Source organism: Zingiber officinale, chromosome 9A, assembly GCF_018446385.1.
Source record: "Zingiber officinale cultivar Zhangliang chromosome 9A, Zo_v1.1, whole genome shotgun sequence".
Lineage (NCBI taxonomy): Eukaryota > Viridiplantae > Streptophyta > Magnoliopsida > Zingiberales > Zingiberaceae > Zingiber > Zingiber officinale.
In genome coordinates this window covers 96,563,679-96,587,175 of record NC_056002.1, presented here as the reverse complement: position 1 = coordinate 96,587,175, position 23,497 = coordinate 96,563,679, and the positions used below count along the sequence as shown (strand labels likewise).

The 23,497-nt window shown below is 38.0% G+C and overlaps 1 protein-coding gene across 1 annotated transcript; it reads left to right on the top strand.

The window, feature by feature from the left end:
• Positions 1-15,827: 15,827 nt before the first annotated feature.
• LOC122020876 (bidirectional sugar transporter SWEET5-like) lies at positions 15,828-18,415 on the top strand. Its single transcript, XM_042578909.1, has 7 exons — positions 15,828-15,947; positions 16,092-16,168; positions 17,068-17,104; positions 17,225-17,441; positions 17,530-17,691; positions 18,045-18,164; positions 18,240-18,415. The coding sequence occupies exons 2-7, from the start codon at positions 16,123-16,125 to the stop codon at positions 18,360-18,362; spliced, it is 705 nt and encodes a 234-aa protein (XP_042434843.1). The 5' UTR covers positions 15,828-15,947; positions 16,092-16,122; the 3' UTR covers positions 18,363-18,415.
• Positions 18,416-23,497: the final 5,082 nt, after the last annotated feature.

Here is a 23,497-nt window from a genome sequence, read left to right as displayed (position 1 = left end):
TTAATCCAAAACTTAATCTATTCGTTCTTTTAGGTTTTGACTTGGGTCTCCTGCGGAACTTAACACGTTCGACTCAAATCACCTTAAGTTATTAATTCCATTAAATATTAATTTCCATAATTGGTTCCCAGTACTGACGTGGCGAGGCACATGGCCTTCTTGGATATGGGAGCAACCACCACCGACTAGACAAAACCTTTTATAGAAAGGTAATATTTAATTTCCTAAAATAACTTTAGGTTAACCGAAAAGAACAATCAAATCACAAGGAAAAGAAAAAACAAAAGAACACAACATCGAAAAACATATTCGAAATTCTAGAATTGTAAGCCTCTTGTATTTGGTATTATTTCCATAAATAACTAGCATGATGCGGAAAGGAAAAATTACTAGTTATACCTTCTAAAAGACCTCTTGATCTTCTACCGTATTCCTCTTCTAACCTCGGACGTTGTGTGGACAACGATCTTCCGAGATGAGAACCACCAAGCACCTTCTTCTTCCTTACAAGTTTCGGCCACCACAATTCTCCAAGAGAAGTAGAGGTCCGGCCACCACCACCAAGCTCCAAGGGATGCAAGAAACAAAACCACCTTTCTCTCCTTCTTCTCCTAGCTAGAACCGGCCACCATCAAGAGCTCCAAGAGAGGTTGCCGCCGGCCATAAGAAGAAGAGAAGAGGAAGAAGCTAGGGCCGGCCACCAAGGAGGAAAAGAGAGGAGAAGAATAATAGAGTTGATCACCCATGAAGGCACCTCTACCCCCTCTTTTATAATCCTTGGTCTTGGCAAATAAGGAAATTTAATTAAAAACTTCCTTAATTCTTTTGCCATGAAAAAGAAAAATTTATTTAATTAAAAACAATTTTCCTATTCTCAATTTACATGGCCGGCCACCATCAAGCTATAAACAAGGAGAGTTTTAATTAATTAAAACTTCCTAATTTGTCTCCAGAAATTTATAAAAAATTTCTCCAATAATTTTCCTTCATGGTGGTTAATAAAAAGGAAATTTTATAAATTAAAATTCTTCTTTTAAACATGTGGATAATTTCCAAAAGGAAAGTTATCTCTAAAAATTAAAATCTCTTTTCAATCTACAAATAAGGAAAGATATCAAATCTTTTCTTAATCTTTTGTAGAAACTAATAAAAGAGAATATTTAATTTTTAAACTTCTCTTTTAAATTATTATCATGGTTAAAAAGGAAAGTTTTTCTTAAAAATAAAATCTCCTTTCAATCTACAAATAAGGAAAGATTTCAAATCTTTTCTTAATCTTTTGTAGAAAGCTTTAAAAGGAAAGATTTAATTTTTAAACTCTCTTTTAAAACTATGATATCCACATAAGAAATAATTTTAATAAAAAATCCTTTTTAATATGATGTGGCCGGCCACCTAAGCTTGGGCTCCAAGCTATTGGCCGGCCACCTTAAGGCCAACCTTTAGGCTTGGCCGGCCCTAAGCTTGAGCTTCAAGCTTAGCTTGGCCGGCCCCTATTGGTTGGGTAAGAAGGTGGGTATGTGGTGGGTATAAATCTCTATATACAAGAGGCTATGATAGGGACCGAGAGGAGGAATTGGTTTTGGTCTCCCGATAAAATTAAGCATCCGCCCCGAACACACAACTTAATTTTATCAATAATAATTCATTCCACTAGAGAACTATTATTGAACTACCGCACCAATCCCAAATTACATTTTGGGCTCCTTCTTATCATTAGTGTGTTAGTCTCCCTGTGTTTAAGATAACAAATGTCCACTAATTAAGTAAGTTACTGACAACTCACTTAATTAATATCTAGCTCCAAGAGTAGTACCACTCAACTTCATCGTCATGTCGGACTAAGTCCACCTGCAGGGTTTAACATGACAATCCTTATGAGCTCCTCTTGGGGACATTCTCAACCTAGATTACTAGGACACAGTTTCCTTCTATAATCAACAACACACACTATAAGTGATATCATTTTCCAACTTATCGGGCTTATTGATTCATCGAACTAAATCTCACCCATTGATAAATTAAAGAAATAAATATCAAATATATGTGTTTGTTATTATATTTGGATTAAGAGCACACACTTCCATAATAACTGAGGTTTTTATTCCTTTATAAAGTCAGTATAAAAGAAACGACCTCTAATGGTCCTACTCAATACACTCTTAGTGTACTAGTGTAATTATATAGTTAAGATAAACTAATACCTAATTACACTACGACCTTCCAATGGTTTGTTCCTTTCCATCATTGTCGTGAGCTACTGTTTATAATTTATAAGGTACTGATAACATGATCTTCTGTGTGTGACACCACACACCATGTTATCTACAATATAAATTAATTGAACAACTACATTTATCACAAATGTAGACATTTGACCAATGTGATTCTTATTTCTAGATAAATGTTTTATACCAAAAGCTAGGCTTTTAGTATACATTCTAACACCTTGGAGTAGAGAACTCATGCCTATATCCCTTTTCTTGACAAAACTCTAAAAACCTATGATTTTGAAATTCCCCACCATGATCACTTCTAATGGTTTTAATTGTTGTCGATTTTTCATTTTCAGTTCTTCTACAAAAAGAGATAAAAATATCTATAGTTTGGTCCTTATGTTTCAAGAAGAAAGTCCATGTGTATCTAGTAAAATCATCAACGATTACCAAGCAATATCTACTTCCATTCAATGATATTACACTACTGCAATCAAATAGGTCCATGTGCAATAAATCTAAAGCAGTAGATGTACTTACAGTGCTTTTACCTTTATGAACACCTTTTGTTTGCTTACCCTTTTGACATGCATCACATAGTTTGGTCTTGTGGTACTTGATGCTGGGTAAGTCTCGTACTAATCCTTGGTTGACCAACTTCCGGATGTTCTTCATATTTACATGTGCCAACCTTCTATGCCATAGCCAAGACTCTTCTTCTTGCGACATGAAACACTTAATCAAAGCATTAGTAGCACTTTTAAACGATACTTGATAAATATTATCAACCCTTGTGCCTACTAGTACCGTGTCAAGTGTGTCAATGTGTTTAACCAAACATTGACTTGAATGAAATTCAATTGTGTAACCCGTATCACACAATTGACTGACACTTAGGAGATTAAAAGTCATCCCCTTGACTAGAAGGACATTCTTGATATGGAAACATTCGGATATATGAATGTCTCCAACTCCTACAACCTTAAGGCTACCATTATTACCAAAAGACACATTACCTCTACTTTTGTTTTGAATGGTTGTAAACAGTGATTTGTCCCCGGTCATGTGCTTGGAGCATCCACTATCAACAAACCAAGTTGATAGATGCTCCCCCTCGACCAATGCCTACAAGACACGGAAGATAGAGGTTTTAGGTACCCAAATCTTGGGACCTAATGCTTCTACAACGAAAGACCTAGGAACCCATACCTTGGTCATACCTCTCCTAGTTCCATGAGCCCTAGAAACATATGATCTACTAGTTTGAGTTCTAGACATTAGAGAAATGAAACTCGACTCCTTGGGTTGATACCCTAGCCCGGCCTTGTTGTAGACTGTCCTTTGGGCATTTAGAATCATGTCTAGAGTCTTAGAGCTAGTTGAGAACTTCTCAAGCATTTTCTTGAGTTTCTCAACCTCACCCTTTAAAGCCTTGTTCTCATCCTCAAGGACTTCTAGATGTAGGTCATCGACCTCATCTTCCCTAAGGGTCCTTAAGGTTTTTACTTCTTCTTTTAACAATTTATTTTCTATTTTTGACTTTTTAAGCAATGTAGATAAGTGAGTGATAGTCTTATAACACTTTTCTATATGAGAAGAGGTTACCTCTTCATCATCCGATGATGAAGAAGCCGCGGTTGAAGCGTCGCTCGAATCTCCCTCACTTCCGGAGTCTGAAACCTCCCTTGCCATGAGTGCTAATTGTCGTGTGCTCTTTTCCATCTTCTCTTCTTCCTCCGATGAGCTTGATGAGGACTCATCCCAAGTGGCCTTGAGAGCCTTCTTCTTCTTGACTCTTTCCTCCTTCTTTTTGGCTCGTTCCTCCTTCCTCTTTAATTTCGGACACTCGCTCCGAATGTGTCCTTTCTTGCTACACTCATAACATATAACATTAGATTTATCAAAATTTTGATCATTAGTTTTACCTTTTCCTTTGTATCTTCGACTTCTTCTCATAATCCTTCTTACGAAGTTCGCCATCTCACTTGATGATGATCCACTTTCATCATCGGATTCGGAGGAAGAGGTGGATGAGGAAATCTCCTTTTCCTTCTTCTTTTCCTTCTTCCTTCTTCCCTCCTTGCTCTTTGGTCCTGCAAATAAAGCAATACCCTTCTCTTTTTGACCTTTGTTAGCAAGCTCATGAAGTTCCATCTCACAGAAAAATTCATCTAGTTTAACAATGGAAAGATCCTTGGATACCTTGTAGGCATCTACCATAGATGACCACAAGGCATTCCTAGGAAAAGATTTAAGAGCGTACCTTACTAGATCGCGATTCTCCACTCGTTCGTCCACAGAGTGTAGACCGTTGATGATCTCCTTGAATCTCCCATGAAGTTCACTTACCGTTTCATTGTCCTTCATGGTTAGATTTTGGAGTTGATTCAAGAATAGATCCCTCTTGGCAATCCGAGAATCTCGAGTTCCCTCTTGGAGCTCGATGAGTTTGTTCCATAGGTCTCTTGCACTCGAGAACGGACCTACCTTGACGAGTTGGTCCTTGGCGATTCCACATTGCAAGGTGACCATGGCCTTGGCATCGGCTTGTGCTTTATGGAGTTGTTCGGTAGACCACCTTGACGAATCGAGTTCCTTACCTTCTTCATCCTTTGGTGGTGTGAAACCTTCCTTGACTGAGAACCACATGGCAATGTCGGTCTTGAGATAATACTCCATGCGGCCCTTCCAATATTGAAAATCTGCTCCTTCGAAGTAGGGTGGTCGATTTGTGCTAAAGCCTTCCTTCATAGCCATCCTTGTTTGCTCTTTTGGGTGTTAATCCGAATCAAAGAGCCCCTTGCTCTGATACCACTTGTTGGGATCTTAGATGGCTAGAGGAGGGGTGAATAGCCTCTTTAAAAACTTAAGCAGAGAGTTCTACACAGAAACTGGTTAGCGCAGCGGAATAAGCAAACTAAAACAAAATGAAAACCAACACACAAACACTGATACACAGATTTACGAGGTTCGGGAATAACTTGCCCCTACTCCTCGGCGTGTCCGTAAGGTGGACGACTCCTTGATCTTCGGTAGATCGCACCCCGGAAGAATTCCGGCTAAAGATCCTCCTTTTAGGTGGAGTAACCTTCCCACAAAGTCTCAAGAAATATCTAAGTTAAAGCACGAGACTTACAGAAGCTCGGTGGCAAAGGAGAATAAAAATGCTTACAACCACGCGAGGATCAGTAGCAGAACAGAGATCGCAGTTCACTCGAGAGCTCAAGAACTTCGCACAACAGCACAGACTTTTCTTTCAAGCTTTTTCTTTTTGTTGTTCTGTTCTCTCCTCTCGCTGTTTTTACTGCTTCTCAAACCTGATCTCTGCTGTCACCGATCTGGTCCAAAACTGCGCAAATCAGCGCTGCAGCCAATCCCTCTTCCTCCTTACCTGGTTCTCTGAACTCACACCAATGATATCACAGTCATCACTGGCGTCTTCTGAGCTCGAACCAATCCGCAGGAGTCAAGCAGATCGCAGCCAGATCACAGCAGTATCCGTTGATGCCTGAAATGCACCATGCGCCGCTGAAACCAGCAGAAAGACCATTTGTCGCATTCCTCTTATGAACTTAATTTGAAATTAGGCTTGGAATGATACCTGTTAACCTGCAAACTCAAAAGCTAACAGCACAGAGGATTATATCACATAAATGAATGAGGTATATCAAAAGCAGTGAAGGAATCGCTGATACAACGAACAAATCAGAGTGTGTGGATCTGTCACCAGACCGATCACAGAACAGCCTGATCGGTCTGAGGCTATTCTGATCGGTCGCAGGGACCGATCAGATTGAGTGTGGATCGGTCCACAGACGATCCACCCCTTTTTCTCTTCTGCAGACTCTTCTCCCGATCGGTCTCCCCGACCGATCAGATTGCACTCGATGTGCTCGATCGATCGCGGATCGATCAGATTTCACCGCGTGCTATTGAGTGTCATCCGATCGGTCATCGACCGATCCATGGAACGATCGGTCGCCGACCGATCCATCGATTCATGGATCGGTCTACCGACCGATCCAATGTGCCATGGAATGTCCACTTAGGACCCTCTCTGACCTAATCCGGAGAACGAGCTACCGTGCCCTCTCCGAGTCCATCAGGTCCAGAGAACAAGCTACCGAGCCCTCTCTGACTTCGCATGCCAAGTTTCCTTCTTGGACTTTTCAACACCAGATGTCCGATCACCCTTGATCCATCTGGATTTTCCCTTGCCTGGCTTCCTCACCAGGATTTGTACCTAGCTTCACTCACTAGGGTTTTCACCTGGCTTCACTCACCAGGATTTCCAATCTGCCTGGCTTCACTCACCAGGACTTTCCAACTGCCTAACATCCCAGCTAGGACTTTCTCAATCAGGTCAACCAAGTCAACCTAGATTAGTAATCAATCTGAGTTAAATATCTGATACAAACTTAAATCAGTGTTAACAGCAAAACAACATCCAGGTCAGACTGTATCAACAGTAGGACCGTTAGATTCGATAGAGGGGGGGTGAATATCGATTCGAAAATATCGAGTATAAGCGCAGCGGAAAAGTAAAGTAGACACAGTATTTTTTACTTCGTTCGGAGCCTGTGACGACTCCTACTCGAAGGCCCGTACTCCGTGAGTACTTTCGTTGGGCAATTCACTAGCAGTTCGAAATAATGATTACAAAAAACAGTACAATGAATGCTAATGAAAATGAAAGGCAAATACCGACAATAAAGACAAGAAAGGAGCGTAGTGTCGGAGCTTTGTTCGCGTCGCAGAAGTGCAGAGCAGTGGAAGACTTTTCTTTTCGTTGTTGTTCTGAAGCTCTCCTCTGACCCTTCTTTTATATGAGGCTCGGGGCGCCCTGGATGCCTTCTGGGCGCCCTGGTGAGACGTGGCAAGTCCAACCAGCGAGCTCCACGTAGCGACGCGCGATCAGGATGAAATTTCCCTCCCGGGCGCCTGGATCCCTTCCGGGCGCCCGGACCTCCGGGCGCCCAGACCCTGTTTTCCCGCAGAATCCGTCCTGCAAGACAAACGTTAGTTCGGAGGCAAATTTACCCTGCAACACAGATTGTTAGCAAAAGCAAAGTGAGTATGAATTAGCAAAAATAGTATGACTTAGATTCCGTCTTTCCGAGACCGGAATCTAGTCACGATCTCGACTTAGACTTCTGAAATGGATCTAAGCCGGATCGACGCCTAATGTTCCCTTCCCGGGAACGCGTCCTCGCAGTCACTCCCCTCCAGTGACTTACCTTACTTACCTGCCAGACGTCCGGTCAGCCCGTCGACCCGTCTAGACTTCTCGCCAAGCGTCCGGTCAGCCCGTCGACCCGCTTGGACTTCTCGCCAAGCGTCCGGTCAGCCCGTCGACCCGCTTGGACTTCTCGCCAGCTATCCGGTCAGCCCGTCGACCTAGCTGGACTTCGTGCCAGGCGTCCGGTCAGCCCGTCGACCCGCTTGGACTTCTCGCCAGCTATCCGGTCAGCCCGTCGACCTAGCTGGACTTCGTGCCAGACATCCGGTCAGCCCGTCGACCTGTCTGGACTTCTCGCACACTCGATCAAAGTGTCAGACAACAACAAAACTAACTTAACATATTTGTCATTCATCAAAACCTAGGTTAGACTGTTAGTGCTACCCGCACCAACATCTAGTTCCACCCATCCATGATATTTAAATTGAGAAAATACACATGCCTCTGCAGCGTTATATTTCTCACACTATTGACGTTTAACCTGACGGTTATTGTGGATTCAGGGCAATAGCTGTACTAATTAAATATGGTGAAGAAGGTTGGTTTCAAGTAAGATTCGAGTTTATAGAAGAGATTCAACAAAATAATGATCTATATGATCAACTTTATCCAGATCGAAATTTGGTAGCCAATTTATTATTCTCGTTGAATTGGTTTGAGTCGTGGGCACCAGAAATGTATTGGATGGACTCAATGCCTTTGGGAATTATCATCGCATCAAGGTACAATCTTGTATTGTATACATTTGGTGAGAATGTTGAGAGTTATTTTACTCACTTGTCATTAAGAACTCCTCCAGTTCCAAACCAAGTTCGTCGAGACATAGCTATTGCCCATATTGGCAATCACTTCGTACAAGTTTTCTTACACCCTTATTATCCTGTACCACCTATTTCAACGTGGTGGCGGCAACATTCATCGTACGAAACTAAATGATAGGTTACTTGTTATAGGACACGTATTCATTTGTGGTACAAAGTAATAGGTACACTACAAAATACGTTGGGAGCAGAATTTAGAGGTAATATTGATTAAAATTTCTATTTTTATATATTTACGTATATTTTTTTATATATTATTACATGCACTCTTCATTTGAAAAAAAATATTTGTTCGTAAGCTATAAATATGTTTACTATTAATTGTTAGTATTTTTATTAGTTTCATATATATATAGAATTTTTATTTTGATCCATATTTTTATACTTTTTAAAATTCTTACAAATAATAACTCCTAAAATCTATAATAAAAAATAAAAAATTGATTAACAAATAAAACAAAACCAATAAAAAAAACAAAAACAAAACGTGGACGAGGAGATAAAGAAAGAGGAATAAGCATAAGATGGGACCGAGGAGGGGAGTGTGTTAGAGGTGGGAAAAACAGCTCTCTTAAATGTGATAGAAGGTGATTCGTTCGTTCAACACCCTCATTAATTTGTCTTTAGGCTAATACGGAGAAGATAAATCATGGATGACTACTAACTGAATCTCGACCCCAATACCTTAATATCACATGTCTCAACGTCGCACTGTCCCGAGGAGACATTATTATATATTTATAAGATTTATAGATAGTGTATAATTGAAATTTTAAAAAAAAATTGATTTTGGTAAATAATTTGCCAACTATTTGAATTTCATTGACTTTGGGTTTCAACTCGTCCATTACCATTAATTTATTTATCATCTTCCTATTATTTTATAATGAATAAGTGTATTTTAGAGAATATTTTTTAAAAAAATAAATAAATTATTTGACGTAAAATTATAAAAATATTTAGTTTAATTTCTTTTTAAGTTGTCCTACATAACTAGATTTAATAAATGAATTAAGCCGGTAGCAAATAACTTAGTCCAAAATATACATTAGACCTTCTCCACGGAGGGTTTCATTGCCTCTGTAATAGGGTTTGGATTGTTTCAAATCTTATCCACCTTGATCCAATAGTTAGGTTAGCTAAAGGCGACTCAACTTATAGACCAGGCCAAGCATATATTAAAAAAATAGATTTATGAAATTAATATAAATATATGTTTAATAGTGGTATCAAAAATAAATCCGACTCGCTAATTCTATCCGAGTTGAACCGAAAAATATCAGGTTAGGGTTGAGATTTTTGGATTTGGATTGAAAGTTTTTGGATTGTGTTAGGATCATGTTCCATTTGAGTTGATCTAAATTACTTGAATTTAGGATTTTTTTTTATTAAATCAAATTTTATTTTAAAAATTAAAATATTTTATCTATGAAATATTGAGATACAAGTGAAAAATTATTAAAAAATAATAATAAAACTTTTTTAATCGAGTTAATCAGATTGTTCGGGTGAGTCAAGTTATTCGAGTTCATTTAGGATTTTTGAATTGTGTTTGGATTCAAGTTAAGATTTATTTTTATAATATTTTTACTCCCAATCTGAATCCATCCAAATTGGTACCCCTATTATTTATATATTTTTAAAAATATATTATTTATTTTTTCATTTGCTCAACATGTTGATTTATGTTGAATTAGATTCGGCATGTCAGCTAAATGAATTGATTAAGCCTGAGTCATATTTGTAGCAATTGATATCATTTGTTATCTCAAAATGTTCTCTCCTCGAATAGATTTGAAACACAATTCATATATATATATATATATATATATATATATATATAAGCGACTCTTCGTACGCGATTGTGAGTGAAATCCGACGTGGACTATTTGATACGGTCAAAATCTAATTTTTTTAATTTTTTTTTCATCTGCATGCAACAACTTTTCTCTCTTCCCTCTTAAATTAAAATAAAATTTTATCTTTTCTCCTATTATTACATACAACAATCATTGTGGTACTAATATTACAACGTTATAGTAGTTACTATATAATAACTGCTACAACTTGTAGCAGTTACTATGCAATAGCTACGATTACTATGTAGTAACTGCTATAACTTGTAGTAATTACTATTCAATAGCTGCTATAACTTGTAACAATTACTATACAGTACCTGCTAGAACTGTGTAGTAGTTGCTACAACTTGTAGCAGTTACTATGCAATAACTGCTATAACTTGTAGCAGTTTTTATGTAGTGGCTGCTACAACTTGTAGCAGTTACTATACAATAACTGCTATAACTATGTAGTAGCTGCTACAACATGTACTAGCTGCTACAACGGTACAGTAGTTGCTACAACATAGTATCTACACAATAACTACTGCTCGTTGTTGCAGCTACAACACAATAGCTACTACAACGTAATAGCTATACAATAACTGCTACATGTTGTAGCAACTACTATGTAGTAGCTGGCTAGCTGCTACAATATGCAGTAGTTATTGTGTAGTAGTTGCTACAACATTGTAGTAGCTAAACCACTTTTAAAAATCAGCACTATAGTGATTATTGCATGCAATCATATGAGAGAGAAATATTATTTATTTTATTTTAAGAGGGAAGAGAGAAAAGTTTTTGTATGCAAATGAGAAAAAAGGATTAAAAAAAATAGATTTTGATTGCGTCATATAACTCACGTAGAATTTCGCTCACGAAGAATCACTTAACATATCAATTCTCTCTCTCTCTCTCTCTCTCTATATATATATATATATATATATATATATGGAGGCTAACCTTAAAATATTCATTTGTATTGTTCTACGTTTACAGGCAATTTATCACTAAAGTATTTTTTTTTCTTCTAAATATTAGAGCAAAAAAATCAGATTAGATTTATATCGGTAAAAAAAATCAGATTATTAAGTAATACCTGTTTTGCTAGGTTAAGTTATTAGATTGGATGCGCAATATTAGATACACAATAATAAATAGCCGAAAATCTATATCACCATAAAATTTTCCTAATTCTGTTCCAATCATCTCTTCAATGTTTAATTTCCATGACTAACGACTCCCCCAAATCTTTAACTGATTTCCTAATTTTTAGATTTTTTTCTTAAAATACTCCCTTTATACCCCTATATATATATATATATATATATATATATATATATATATATATATATATATATATATATTATGTGTAATATCTTATCGATCAATTACTCGATCGGAATCCATGGCGCGACGGCGAAGGGACCCAAATGCAGCCACTCCTCTTGCGGCTCCTACGACATCAACGGCATCCGCTCCCTCTGCAGACTGCAGCCAGTGCATTCGACAGCACATGGGCCCGCAGCTGCCGTCGTTCGCCGAGAGGCTCGAGCGCTTCACTGCCCTCGCCGCGGCGGAGTCGCGTGGCTGCTCCCCCTGCCCGTCGCCCTCGACTTTCTCGTCCACCGTGAAAGTGGAAACGGAGCAGGAGGAGGAGCGGTGGCGTCTGCGGAAGTCGACGGGCCCGCTCAGTGACACCTCCGTGGCGCCGCACCTCCGCCGACCGCCGCCAGCGCCGCCCGTTTGAGCGCGATTCTTGAAAGGTTTATAGGGAAACAGGGCAAAGGGCAACTATTCTTACGCTGTGATTTGACTTGTGTGTTTATATATATATAAGAGCTTTTGGAAAGAAGATATTTATCTATTTTTTTATTTTTACAGAAGCACAACAATTATTTTATATTTAGAGAAGTTTGTTTTTTATATTTAAAATTAATATATATTTGTTATATAAAGTATTTATTTTATTTTATTTATTGTGATGTACAATTATATTATATTAAAGTTTTTATTTTTTAAAAATTTAGTTTAGTTTAAATAAAGTTGCTTATAATTATTTTAATTAGTTACCATAACATAGATATTTAATATTTAATAAATAGCACAATAATATAGTAATTAGTAAATATTGATTAAATAATGTTTTTTCAATATATTTTTGTTAAGGGAAATGAGATTATATATTTGTTAAGGTTTGGGTTGACTGCACGTGGTGTAGTTTCTATAAAGAATATGACCTGGTCTGAGGAGGGACCGACAGAAGCCTGGTATATATTTAATAAGGTAATCAATGTAAAAATAGTTAAGTCTTAATTGAAAATAAATTATTAAAATGATTGTTCTTTTTTTTAAAAAAAATATTTTGTTCAAATTTAATTTTCATTTTTATTTATATTTTTAAATTTATTTAGTTGGTTAAAGAGCATGTAATATGATCCGGTAGCAAAGGAGGGGTCCCGTACGGAGAGAGGTTAATGACACGTGGAGGTCAAGGTCGAGACGATCAACGTAAAAGGTGAGCCGAGCGGGAGGCCACCTTGCCGATCGGCCGCAGCAGAAGGCCAGGCCCCCACGGAGATAATTTGACTAAGGGTCGAGTTTCCGATGCTCAGGAATCCACATACAACAGCTGGTTGGGCCGAGCGGCCTCTTAGCTAGGTCGTAGGCCAACGAAGGCGCTATTCATCCGAGCATATGACCGAGCGGCCCACTCGCTCGACCCCGCCTGCGTCCCCCCCGGACGACCAGTATGCTGAGCGTCTCTCCCGCTCGGCCCGATAAAAGACAGAAGATGCAGAAGAGTACAAAGGGGACGACCAGAGATATCCTTCTCGAGATATGTGGGGTCGACAGATAGCATGGTATGCGGCCGGACCAGACAGAGAATCATACGGTGGAAGTTTCCACTGTCATGTCAGAGATATACTCGGACGATTGCGGTATGACGTCAGACGTGCTTTTCTGACACATCCATTTTGAGGTATGTTTGGGGAAGCACGCACGTATCGATGAGATTGCACGCGCCTCCCCGGGGGCCTATATAAGGACCCCCAGACTTCGACGGAGGTATGCAATCAACCATACTGTAGCTACAGTTCTCCTTATTTTGCTTCAACTTTCTTCTCGCCTGACTTGAGATTCGGAGGGTCGTCGCCGGGAACCCCTTCCCGGCCCGGCCAGTGCCGGATCTGTGATTTTGGGGCCTGAGGCGAGCACAAAAAAATGGTGCCCTCAAAGTCACAAGTCACAAGTCACCGATCTTAAGAAGCAGGAGAAGAGATGATCAAGAACAGTGCGAGCGATTAAGTAGCTGCAACTCAGATCACACCACTGGAATCTTTAAATTTGATTGGCGCAAACTGCGGGGGAGGACAAGCCGTCAAGGTGAGCGGAAGATGAATCAGCCGTCGTTGAGTCGCCGATGGAAACAGGAACAGTGACGTAAGTCACAAAAGTAGAGCTGATGGCAAAACGACGGAGTTCTGCTGCCGTTTGGCCAAGGGGCGAACTGATATGCGGAGAGGAGAAGCAACAGCCGACAGCGTTTAGGGCAAGCCGGCAAAGAAATTAAAAATAAAATTAAATTAAAACAAGCCGGCAAGGAAATTAAAAATAAAATTAAATTAAAATAACAACAGGACGTTTTTTTTAATTCGTAGACTAGTGTTGATATGCTGCGCATATCAGATTTTTTTTATTTTTTTTTTAAATTTGAATTAAAAAAATTAATACTTCTTTAGATAAATCCATAATACATAAATATATCCCCTAAACATATTACAATACTCCATAAATATTTAAATTTATTTCATTTTCAATTTTTCTTTTTACTAAATACTATAATCCAACTAGAAAGTCTAAACCCTAGAAATAAAATCTTTAAAAAAACAGCTTAAAAATTATAACCCAATTGAGAAACATCACCCCTAAAATAAAATTTTAAAAGAATATTTTAATTAATTTTTTTAATTCAATTTTTTTTAAAAAAAATAATAACAGACAAAATCTACTATTTTTTTAAACTTTGAATTTAAAAAAAAACCAATATTTTCTTTTATATATCCCTAAGCCATGAATACATCCCCTAAACACATTACAATACTCCATAAATACTTAAATTTATTTTTAAAAATTTTTTTTTTTTTACAAAATACTATAACTCAACTGGAAAGTCTGAACCCTAGAATTAAAATCTTAAAAATAAAAATAGCTTACAAATTATAACCCAATAGAAAAGCCTCAACCCTAAAATAAAATCTTAAAAAAATATTTTAATTATTTTTTTAATTCAAAATTTTAAAAAATAATTAAAAAGAAAAAAAATTTAAAGCTAATATCCTGCGCGACATGCACAGTGGCGCACTGTGCACGTCGCGCATCAGCTCATGATATATCATATATATATTCCTCGAGATATATATATATATTATATATTTATTTTTTTTTTAAATTTTGGTGCCCCTGAAATTTGGGGGCCCGAGGCACTTGCCTCACAACTTCTATTAAAGGTCCGGGCCTGGGCCCGGCTTTGTTACAAGTTCGCCGGAGGTCTACCTCATCCCCGCGTCTACACAGAGCCAACAGAGAGTGTCATCTTCCCAACTTTCATCAGCTCACAGTTCGGACATGATCATAATATATTACATGTTATATTACATGTTGCTTGTTTGTTCATTTTCTAAAATTTCTTTATTACTTTTATAAATTTAATAAGATTTTTATTGATAAAACTTAAATATTATTCATATCCACTATTAATAATTTATAATTTTTTTCATGAATATTAATAAATTACACACACATATATTCAAATTAAATCTATTAAATTTAATGAATGATATATTGAACAAGACTTCATACTTATAATCCTAGACGTTTTTAATCTCTTGGCCCATGTTTACAGATTCATTCTTCTTGAATTATTTCACATTAAAATATTTTTTAGAAATAAAATAAAATAAAATAATTTTAACACACATTTTTACAATCAAACATAAGAATAAAAATTATTGACGCATATATTCCATTCCTTGAAAAAGCGTGAAGCATGTATATAAACCATATTCCATTTCTTCTGTATTTAAATTCTGCAACAGTCATTTTTTATTCTTACTCAATTTTATTCTCACTCGATTCTATCCTCCACGTAATTAATCACGACTAACAGTGTTTTATTCGTACGCGATAAATTAATACTTCATGGAATAAATACCAACACTTTTTAGAATTATTCATGTCTGCTAATTCTTTTCAGGAGCAATATTTCATTGAATGATTCCATAAATATTTATTCTTAGTACTTCAATCTTTTAATATAAAACTAATATTATTTTGAGAATAATAATAATAAATAAATAAAAGGAAATGGAAGGAAAGAAAAAGAAAATGATGAGATTTAGTAATTTGATCCGTTACTGAAAATTAAACCTACTTCCTCGGGAGACCATACGCATTGCATGCATTGAAATTAAATGCACTACCCTGAAGTTTAAGACTCAGTCCTACTTGCCATATAAATGGATGTCGCTGTGGCCCCAGGAGGGCCCCTGAGAGATTGGCTAATTAAAGTGTGGATGCGCGGGAAGGTCGCGAGGTGCAGCAAAGTCAGAATGGCATGGGAGTAAATAGTGTGAACTCGAGGTGGAGTTTTATTTGTATCTGGAGGAGTCTGTGATGGTCTATAAAAGGCAGATGGCCTCACCGGTGAAGCGCAGAGAGAGAGAGAGAGAGAGAGAGAGAGAGAGGCAAACGAGGTAGGGGAAGAGGAGCAAAACGTGGGAAGAGACGCATCATTGGCGATTTCTTCTCCTCCTCCTCTTCTTTCTACTAGGTATGTACGCCCTGTTATCGATTTGTTTTTTATTCTTTTTATTTTATTTTATCTGTTCTTGTTTTGATGATTCGCTCTCGTCGATCCATGGTTTGTTGATTTGATCTCCGTTTGATCTGATCTCGTTTCTCTTTCGGCTCCTAGGGTTTTTATTTTGAGTTAGCGAGCAGGAAAGATGACGGTGAGCCAGAACACCATCCGCAACGTCATCGGAGTGATAGGTATTAATTGGTTCATTGCACTTGATGTTTATTAATCGAACGGATCGGATTTACCTATTTCATAAATCTTCGTCTCTAGTTCAACAAAGAAGAACTCGATGATTGTTGGGTTTCCTGTTTAAATCTATGACTAAATTATATATTCGTCAGTAAAAAAAAGAAAGGCTTTTCTCCGTCAGACGATGAAAAATGGCCATTAAATTAATCTTGTATTGGTTTTTAGAACTTGTGGAAAGTTAAAAGGGGATCGTGTAGTCTCATCAGTGCTTTCCATTCGATTTCTCTCTATATATTGTATATATGGAAAAGGAAAATGAGATTTAATTATTTGTTAAGGTTTGAGTTCATTGCACTTGATGTTAATTATAATACGACGAAGAAAAACTGGATGCTAGGGCAATATTCGCTTGCTACCAAAAAAACAAAAAATCTCTTGCTAATTGCCTGAATTTGGCATGCAATAAGTAAAATGACCAAAATTAATCTTGTGTTGATCTCTCTCTCTCTCTCTCTCTCTCTCTCTCTCTCTCCCCGCAATGTATTAAAAATTATAATTTTGAGAAAGCAAGATATATGAGGACGAAATAGTTGTAAATGATTTCCATCCGATATTTGTGACATTTACTCTGTTTTACTTATGTTATCATCTAAATACTTCATGTTCCCAATCCTAGACATATATTATCTCTAATTTGCCCATTCTAGATATCTAAATTAGATTTATCCATTATATATATTTGCTAATTGAATACATAAACTAAAATAAATGCTGAAAGAAACAATGTATATATGTGCATTGCATAACCATGTTACTTTTAATACATATGTAACTTTATGTATACACACACATATGGTAATTTTGAAATGATTTTCTTGTTAACTTCGATTTTGTTTTATAGGCAATATCATCTCTTTTGGTTTGTTCCTGTCACCTATGTAAGTTCCTACATCTAAATTTAATTTGTCTGTTTCGTTTTATTTATTTTGTTCCTTTGTATGTTTGATCAGAGACTTTAAATTTATGTTTGGCTTGTGTTGTCTCATATACCTCTACAGGCCAACATTTGTTAAAATTTTTAAGAAGAAAGCAGTGGAAGATTTTTCCCCGATCCCCTACCTTGCAACAACTCTCAACTGCATGTTTTGGATTTTCTATGGCCTCCCTTTTGTCCATCCTAACAGCATTCTCGTTTCCACTATTAATGGCATCGGTTTAGCCTTTGAGGTCTTCTACCTCTCTATTTTCTTTGCCTATGCTAGTCGTCAAGGTCGTGTAAGTATAATATGACCATTTTTTTTTCATGAAGATATTATTTATTACATCTTGAATCTTTCTTAATTCAGACTTTCATTAAATTTAGTTGAAGGTTGCCATGGTATTGATAGTTGAAATTGTGTTCACTGCTGTGGTTGCAACTTTGGTGCTTCACTTTGCCCACACTCATGAGAAGAGGTCCTTTATTGTGGGTATCCTTTGCATCATCTTTGGAATTTGCATGTATGTCTCTCCTCTTTCAGTCATGGTAAGAACAATCTTATTATCATTGTTTCCTATTCAATCGTTAGATCATCATTTCTTACTACAAGCACAGCTCCTCTCTTCGACTTCTAATCATAACTCTGGGTTCTTGATGATTAATTACCAATGAAAAACTGTCAATTAATTACCTAGTTTTATGTTATGGTACATTGGACAACTGAAAGTGAACCTTTCATACATGCAAGTATTATGCTTGCATAGGTAACCATGCAGCTCCAAAATCTAGCTCAAGATCTAGAAAATAATATTTTTCATATTCTCCCTTGTGGAGTTTCTTTTGATATTTCAATTCTCATTTCAAATGACTTTGGCATGATATATACTTAACTGTTGCAGAAACTTGTGATCCAAACCAAAAGTGTAGAGTACATGCCCTTCACACTCTCCCTTGTAAGCTTCCTTAACGGAATTTGTTGGACCACCTATTCTTTCCTGCCATTTGACATCAACCTTTTCGTAAGTATCACTACTTTTTGATAGATTTTAAACTCACCGGGTTGATCGATCTAAACTTCTTTTCTTGCCTTGCAGATTCCTAATGGTATGGGTGCTCTTTTCGCCTTTGCTCAATTGGTTCTCTACGGTTGCTACTACAAATCCACACCAAAGAAGGGTAGCAAAGCTGAGGTCGAGATGCCCTCTGTATCTCCTTGATGTCATGATTTTCCTTTTTTGAAAGAAAAGACAAATAAAATTTTCACTATAAACTTTCGTTTTGTCTCTCGTTCTCTTGAACCTGTTCAACTACAGATTGCATTCTTTTTTTGTCATTCTTTTTATGAAATACAGATTGCATTCTTATGTCTGTTTGAAATGTGCCGTCTTTATTTGGCTTTCGTAAGCCTCTTCCCAGTTATATAATACAATAACATTTTTTTTATCATTTGAAAAAAAAACATAAAAAATTTATAAAAATATTCGCAAACATTTTTATATATACTATTTTTTATAATTATACTTTATATAAAATAATTATTCATGAGCATTGTATTTTAGGGAGGCTAATCCTCTGGTAAAAAAATAGTGGATTAAAGAATGGACCACTTATAATTGTGGTCATACGATTATAATTAGTTGTGATTTCTTCCTCTATATATTATCCTCCCATGTTATCGTTTGGATCGGGACGGATGATTGGAGGCAGCCGGTAGTAGGCAAGTGGCCAGGCAGCCTAGCGTCGAGCGAAGGCGGCCTCCGAGTGGCCTTTAGCCACTTGTCCCGATCTAAACTATAATACGAGGGACGATAAATTCAGGAAGGGATCATAACTAATTGTAGTCGGATCATGGCCATAATCCGATTTTAATTACAAGTGGTCCATAGAAAGTGGAGTAGGAGATTTGAGTAGGAGATTTGGGCTCGTGTTTCACACACTTTAATCTAATTTTGTCGGGGACAATGGTATGAAAATTTTCTTCTCAATTTTATAAGCGTAATCAACCGTCCACTATGAATATTTTTTGATTTATTCTCGCAACGGGTAGAATTATAAGTTGGATACCTAGTGTCATCTACAAATTAAATTATTTTTTTATAATTTAAAAAATATAAATGAGTTTTATAACATTAAATTTGATACATTTGAGTTTTTATAATTATATTTTATATAAAATAATAAACAAATTTATCCATAAACATTGTTTATGATATTATTCATCAAACTGATATTGTTCATCAAACTTAATGAAAATGAGTTTTCAAACTTATGTATAAAATGTATTGCTGGATACTAGATTTCTGTCATATAAAGTATGAGCCATTCTGAAGGAGCCGTTAAAGTTGTTAAGCCGACGAATCCACTTTACTCCTTTCAAATCAATTTTTTGTTGTAATAGAACGAACCTAAACCAACTTTACATTAAAGAATATTTTTATTTATTTACAACCATAAATCTAAACGTGGCGGAATCAAATAGCTTTATTTTTTTTCAAAAATAATGACGGAGCAATTAAAAACTATATAACATTCGATTTAGCCGAATTGGGCAGGTTTTGTTGGCCGGGTTTAATTGAGTCCAACAGTTTGTTGTGATATTTTTATTGATTTATTTAATTGTATTATCCTGGGTGTCTGATCTTCACTGTTGGTGCAACATCCCTCAGGTCAAGGTTGACCTGTTTAACCAAGCTTGAGTCTTGGTTTGGGTTTCGATGTTTGACAATGCAAAGTTGATTGAAGAAGAGTCAAGTAGGTCAAGGATAACCGGATACTTGACTGGGAAGTCCTAGTGAGTGAAGCTAGGCAGGAGGAAAATCCTGGTGAGTGAAGCCAGGTGAAAGACCTAGTGAGTGAAGCTAGGCAATTGGGAAGTCCTAGTGAGTGAAGCTAGGCAGGAGGAAAATCCTGGTGAGTGAAGCCAGGTAAAAGACCTAGTGAGTGAAGCTAGGCAATTGGGAAAGTCCTGGTGAGTGAAGCCAGGCAAGAGAAATCCAAATGGGTCAAGGTTGACCAGACATCTGGTGAGAGTCCAAGTAGGTTAAAGGGATTGACCGGATACTTGGCACGAGAAAGAAAAGTCCAAGTAGGTCAGAGGGACTGACCGGATACTTGGCAAGAAGAGAAAAGTCCAAGTGGGTCAAAGGGATTGACCAGACACTTGGTGAGAGAGTCCTAGCTGGTCAAGGGTGACCGGATGCTAGGTCTTATGTACCAACAAGTCATGGTTGACTAGATGTTGGTTTAGGGGGCTTTAGACTTGGTTTTGGGCAAAAACCAAGATCTGGATTGATCCGTGGATTGATCCAGCAGGTTTGGATTGATCCGTGGATCGATCCAGCAGATCTAGATCGATCAGTGGATCGATCCAGAAGATCTGGATCGATCCGCCGATCGATCCGGTGAGTCCCCGCGAACAGAACCCCTCTGGATCGATCCGTGGATCGATCCGTGGATCGATGCTGCTTCGCGCGATAAGCGCTGGATCGATCCGTGGATCGATCCAGGCATTTTTCCAGAGCACAGAGGCGCTCTGGATCGATCCGTGGATCGATCCAAAGCCTCCCCGATCGATTGGGAGCAATCCAATCGATTGGGATTCGACCGTTGGCGTCGTTTATAGCTGTTGGCGTGCGATTCCTTCAGCAGAACTTCACAGATTCATTTCAGATCTTCATCAGCTCCTCCACAACTCTTCTCAAGCTCGAGATCGCCAGTTCTTGAAGGTTCTTGGAGGCTCTTCCAAGTCAAGAGGCGGATCAAAGCAAGAAGAAGAAACTAGGGTTAGGGTTTGTGCACTCATTGTAAGCTTGTAAGCTTGTATTTCTTTACTACCCTTTCTTCTTCTTGTATTGAGTCTTGTAGGGCTTCTCCGCCCTTGGTAGTTACCATAAAGGAGAGTTTCATTAGTGGAGGGTGCGTGCGTTGTGTGAATCTTTGGATTAGTCACCTCCCTTAGAGGTGGATACCAAGTAAAATCCAAGTGTTAGCGTGTTTGTATTTGTTTCTTTGTATTTCCGCTGCGCATCCTTGAAGAAACAAGCAATGCCGAGCAATGAGCACGCGAAGAGCTATTCACCCCCCTCTAGCTACTTTTCGGTCCTAACAAGTGGTATCAGAGCGAGGCCGCTCTTCACCGGAATCATCGCCGGAAGGGTCAAGCATAACAAGAAGAGCTAGAGGGTGAAGAAGTTGAAGCAAAATTGTCAAAGTCAAAGAAATTCAAAAGCTCAACTTCTACAATGGAATTCCGAGATGGGCTCGGATTCGACACGAGGGTGGCTCCACCATACACTTCCACGAGCTTCGATTCTTGGAAATCAAGAATCGAAAACTTTCTTATGATGGAGATAGAGCAATGGTTTGCTCTAATGGAAGGCTTTGAAGCTCCAACAAACTCCAAGGGCAAGCTTCTCAAGAAAAGCAAATGGAGCTCGGAGCAAGTCCAAAGGTGCGAGGCCAATGACAAAGTGACCAAGCTTTTGGTAAATTTATTGCCAAGCACCATCCTTTGCAAAATTGGAGAATTTGAAGATGCAAAGGATTTATGGAGCAAATTGGCCAAGCTTCATGAAAAGATCCCCTCCACTGTACAAGAGCAAGAAGTATCCAGAGAGGGTGACTCTTTGGAGCAAGACCAAGAGGAGGACTCCAAGGTTGAGAGATGCTCAACCTCCGAAGAAGAAGTCCAAGAAGAAGTTTCATCCTCAAGGGAATGCATCGAAGGGAACAAGGAGGGAGCATACTCCTTGTTTCATATTCAAGATGATGAAGCCTCCACCTCTAGGATTGAGGGGGAGCAACTCTTGGTGACACCGGATCAAGAAGAAGGAGAATCCTCCACATCCGGGTCAAGAGAAGAAGAGGATGAAGAAGCTTCCACCTCCACAAGTCAAGATGAATCAATTGGAGGGAAATCGATTTTGGATCAAGAGGAAGCCTCTACATTCATATCAAATGGAGGAAAAGATGTCACCCTTACAAGCAAAGGTATAAATATTTCAATTAATAATAAAAATCATATTATATGCTTTGAATGTAGGGAACATGGGCACTACAAGAGCAAGTGCCCCAAATTGGCCAAGAAAAAGGGCCAAATGGCACAAAAAGGCAAGGAGAAGCTCAAGGAGACCATCCCCGGAACAAAAAGGAGCAAGGAGCGCATTGTGTGCTTCCTGTGCAACCAAAAGGGGCATTACTGAAGTCAATGCCCCAAGGGGAAGAAGATGGTCAAGGCTCAAGGAGTCATTAGTCAAGGGGAAGCTTCCAAGGTAAAGAAGAAGGTAACATTTATTGAGCCTACCCCTTTACATTATGGTAAAAAGCATGATAGTTCAAATTTTTATCATTTTAATGCAATTTACCATAAGAATAGAAAGCATGAGGGCTTTAAGGAAAAGCATGTGGCCCTACATGCCAAAACTACTCAACCTAAGGTTAGGAAGGTAGATAGACACTTGGGCGGGAACACTAAGATAATAGATACATGCCCAAGAACAAAAATGCTCATGGACCAAAACCTAAGGATTTAATGATAGAAAATCAAGTCTTGAGGTCAAGACTTGATAAAATGGAAAAGACCCTAAAGAGGATGGAAAATATCCTACAAGGGCAAAATGAGAAATACCTAGGGCTAGGAAAATCAAAGCCATCCAATGGCCATAGAGGGTTGGGATACAAACCAAAGGCTAAGAAGGATGTGCCCTTGTACCATAGAGTTCCATATAGTTATGGAACAAACCCTAGGTCCAGTGGTCAAGCCAAGAATACTAGGGAAGTTATCCCTAAGAGTATTTTTGCGAAAAATGTGACTAAGACTTCTAAGAAGTCTAAGAAAGTCACTAACAAGGTCACAAGGGAGGCTATCCCTAGAGTTGACCTAGAAAATGTGACCAAGGCTTCTAAGAAGCCCAACAAGGTCACTAGGAATGTATCTAGGGAAGTTATCCCTAGTGAGTACCTAGAGCATCCAAGGAGCACCAATAGGTGTTGGGTTCCTAGGAGCATCTTCTCTACCCCATAGATGGGTTAGAGAGTGTCAACTCCGATTAGAAGGGTAGTTAACCCAACTTTGAGGAAATTGACACTCAAGGAGCATTTTCAAGATTTTTGTTAACCTTTGAAAATGAAATGGAATTATTATTTACTCCTTGAAAGAGTAAAATGTGCCTAATGATGGAAAAATTGATTTTATCTTAAAATGGCATAAATTGGGAAAACCTAGAGAAATACCAAGTTAGGATTTTGGTATTCTCTTAGAAATTTAAGGCAATCCGGGCCTTGATTTATGTGATTACTCTTGAGGAAAAATGGAATATGCCAACATTTGAGGATATGCTTAATTTTTAAGTGG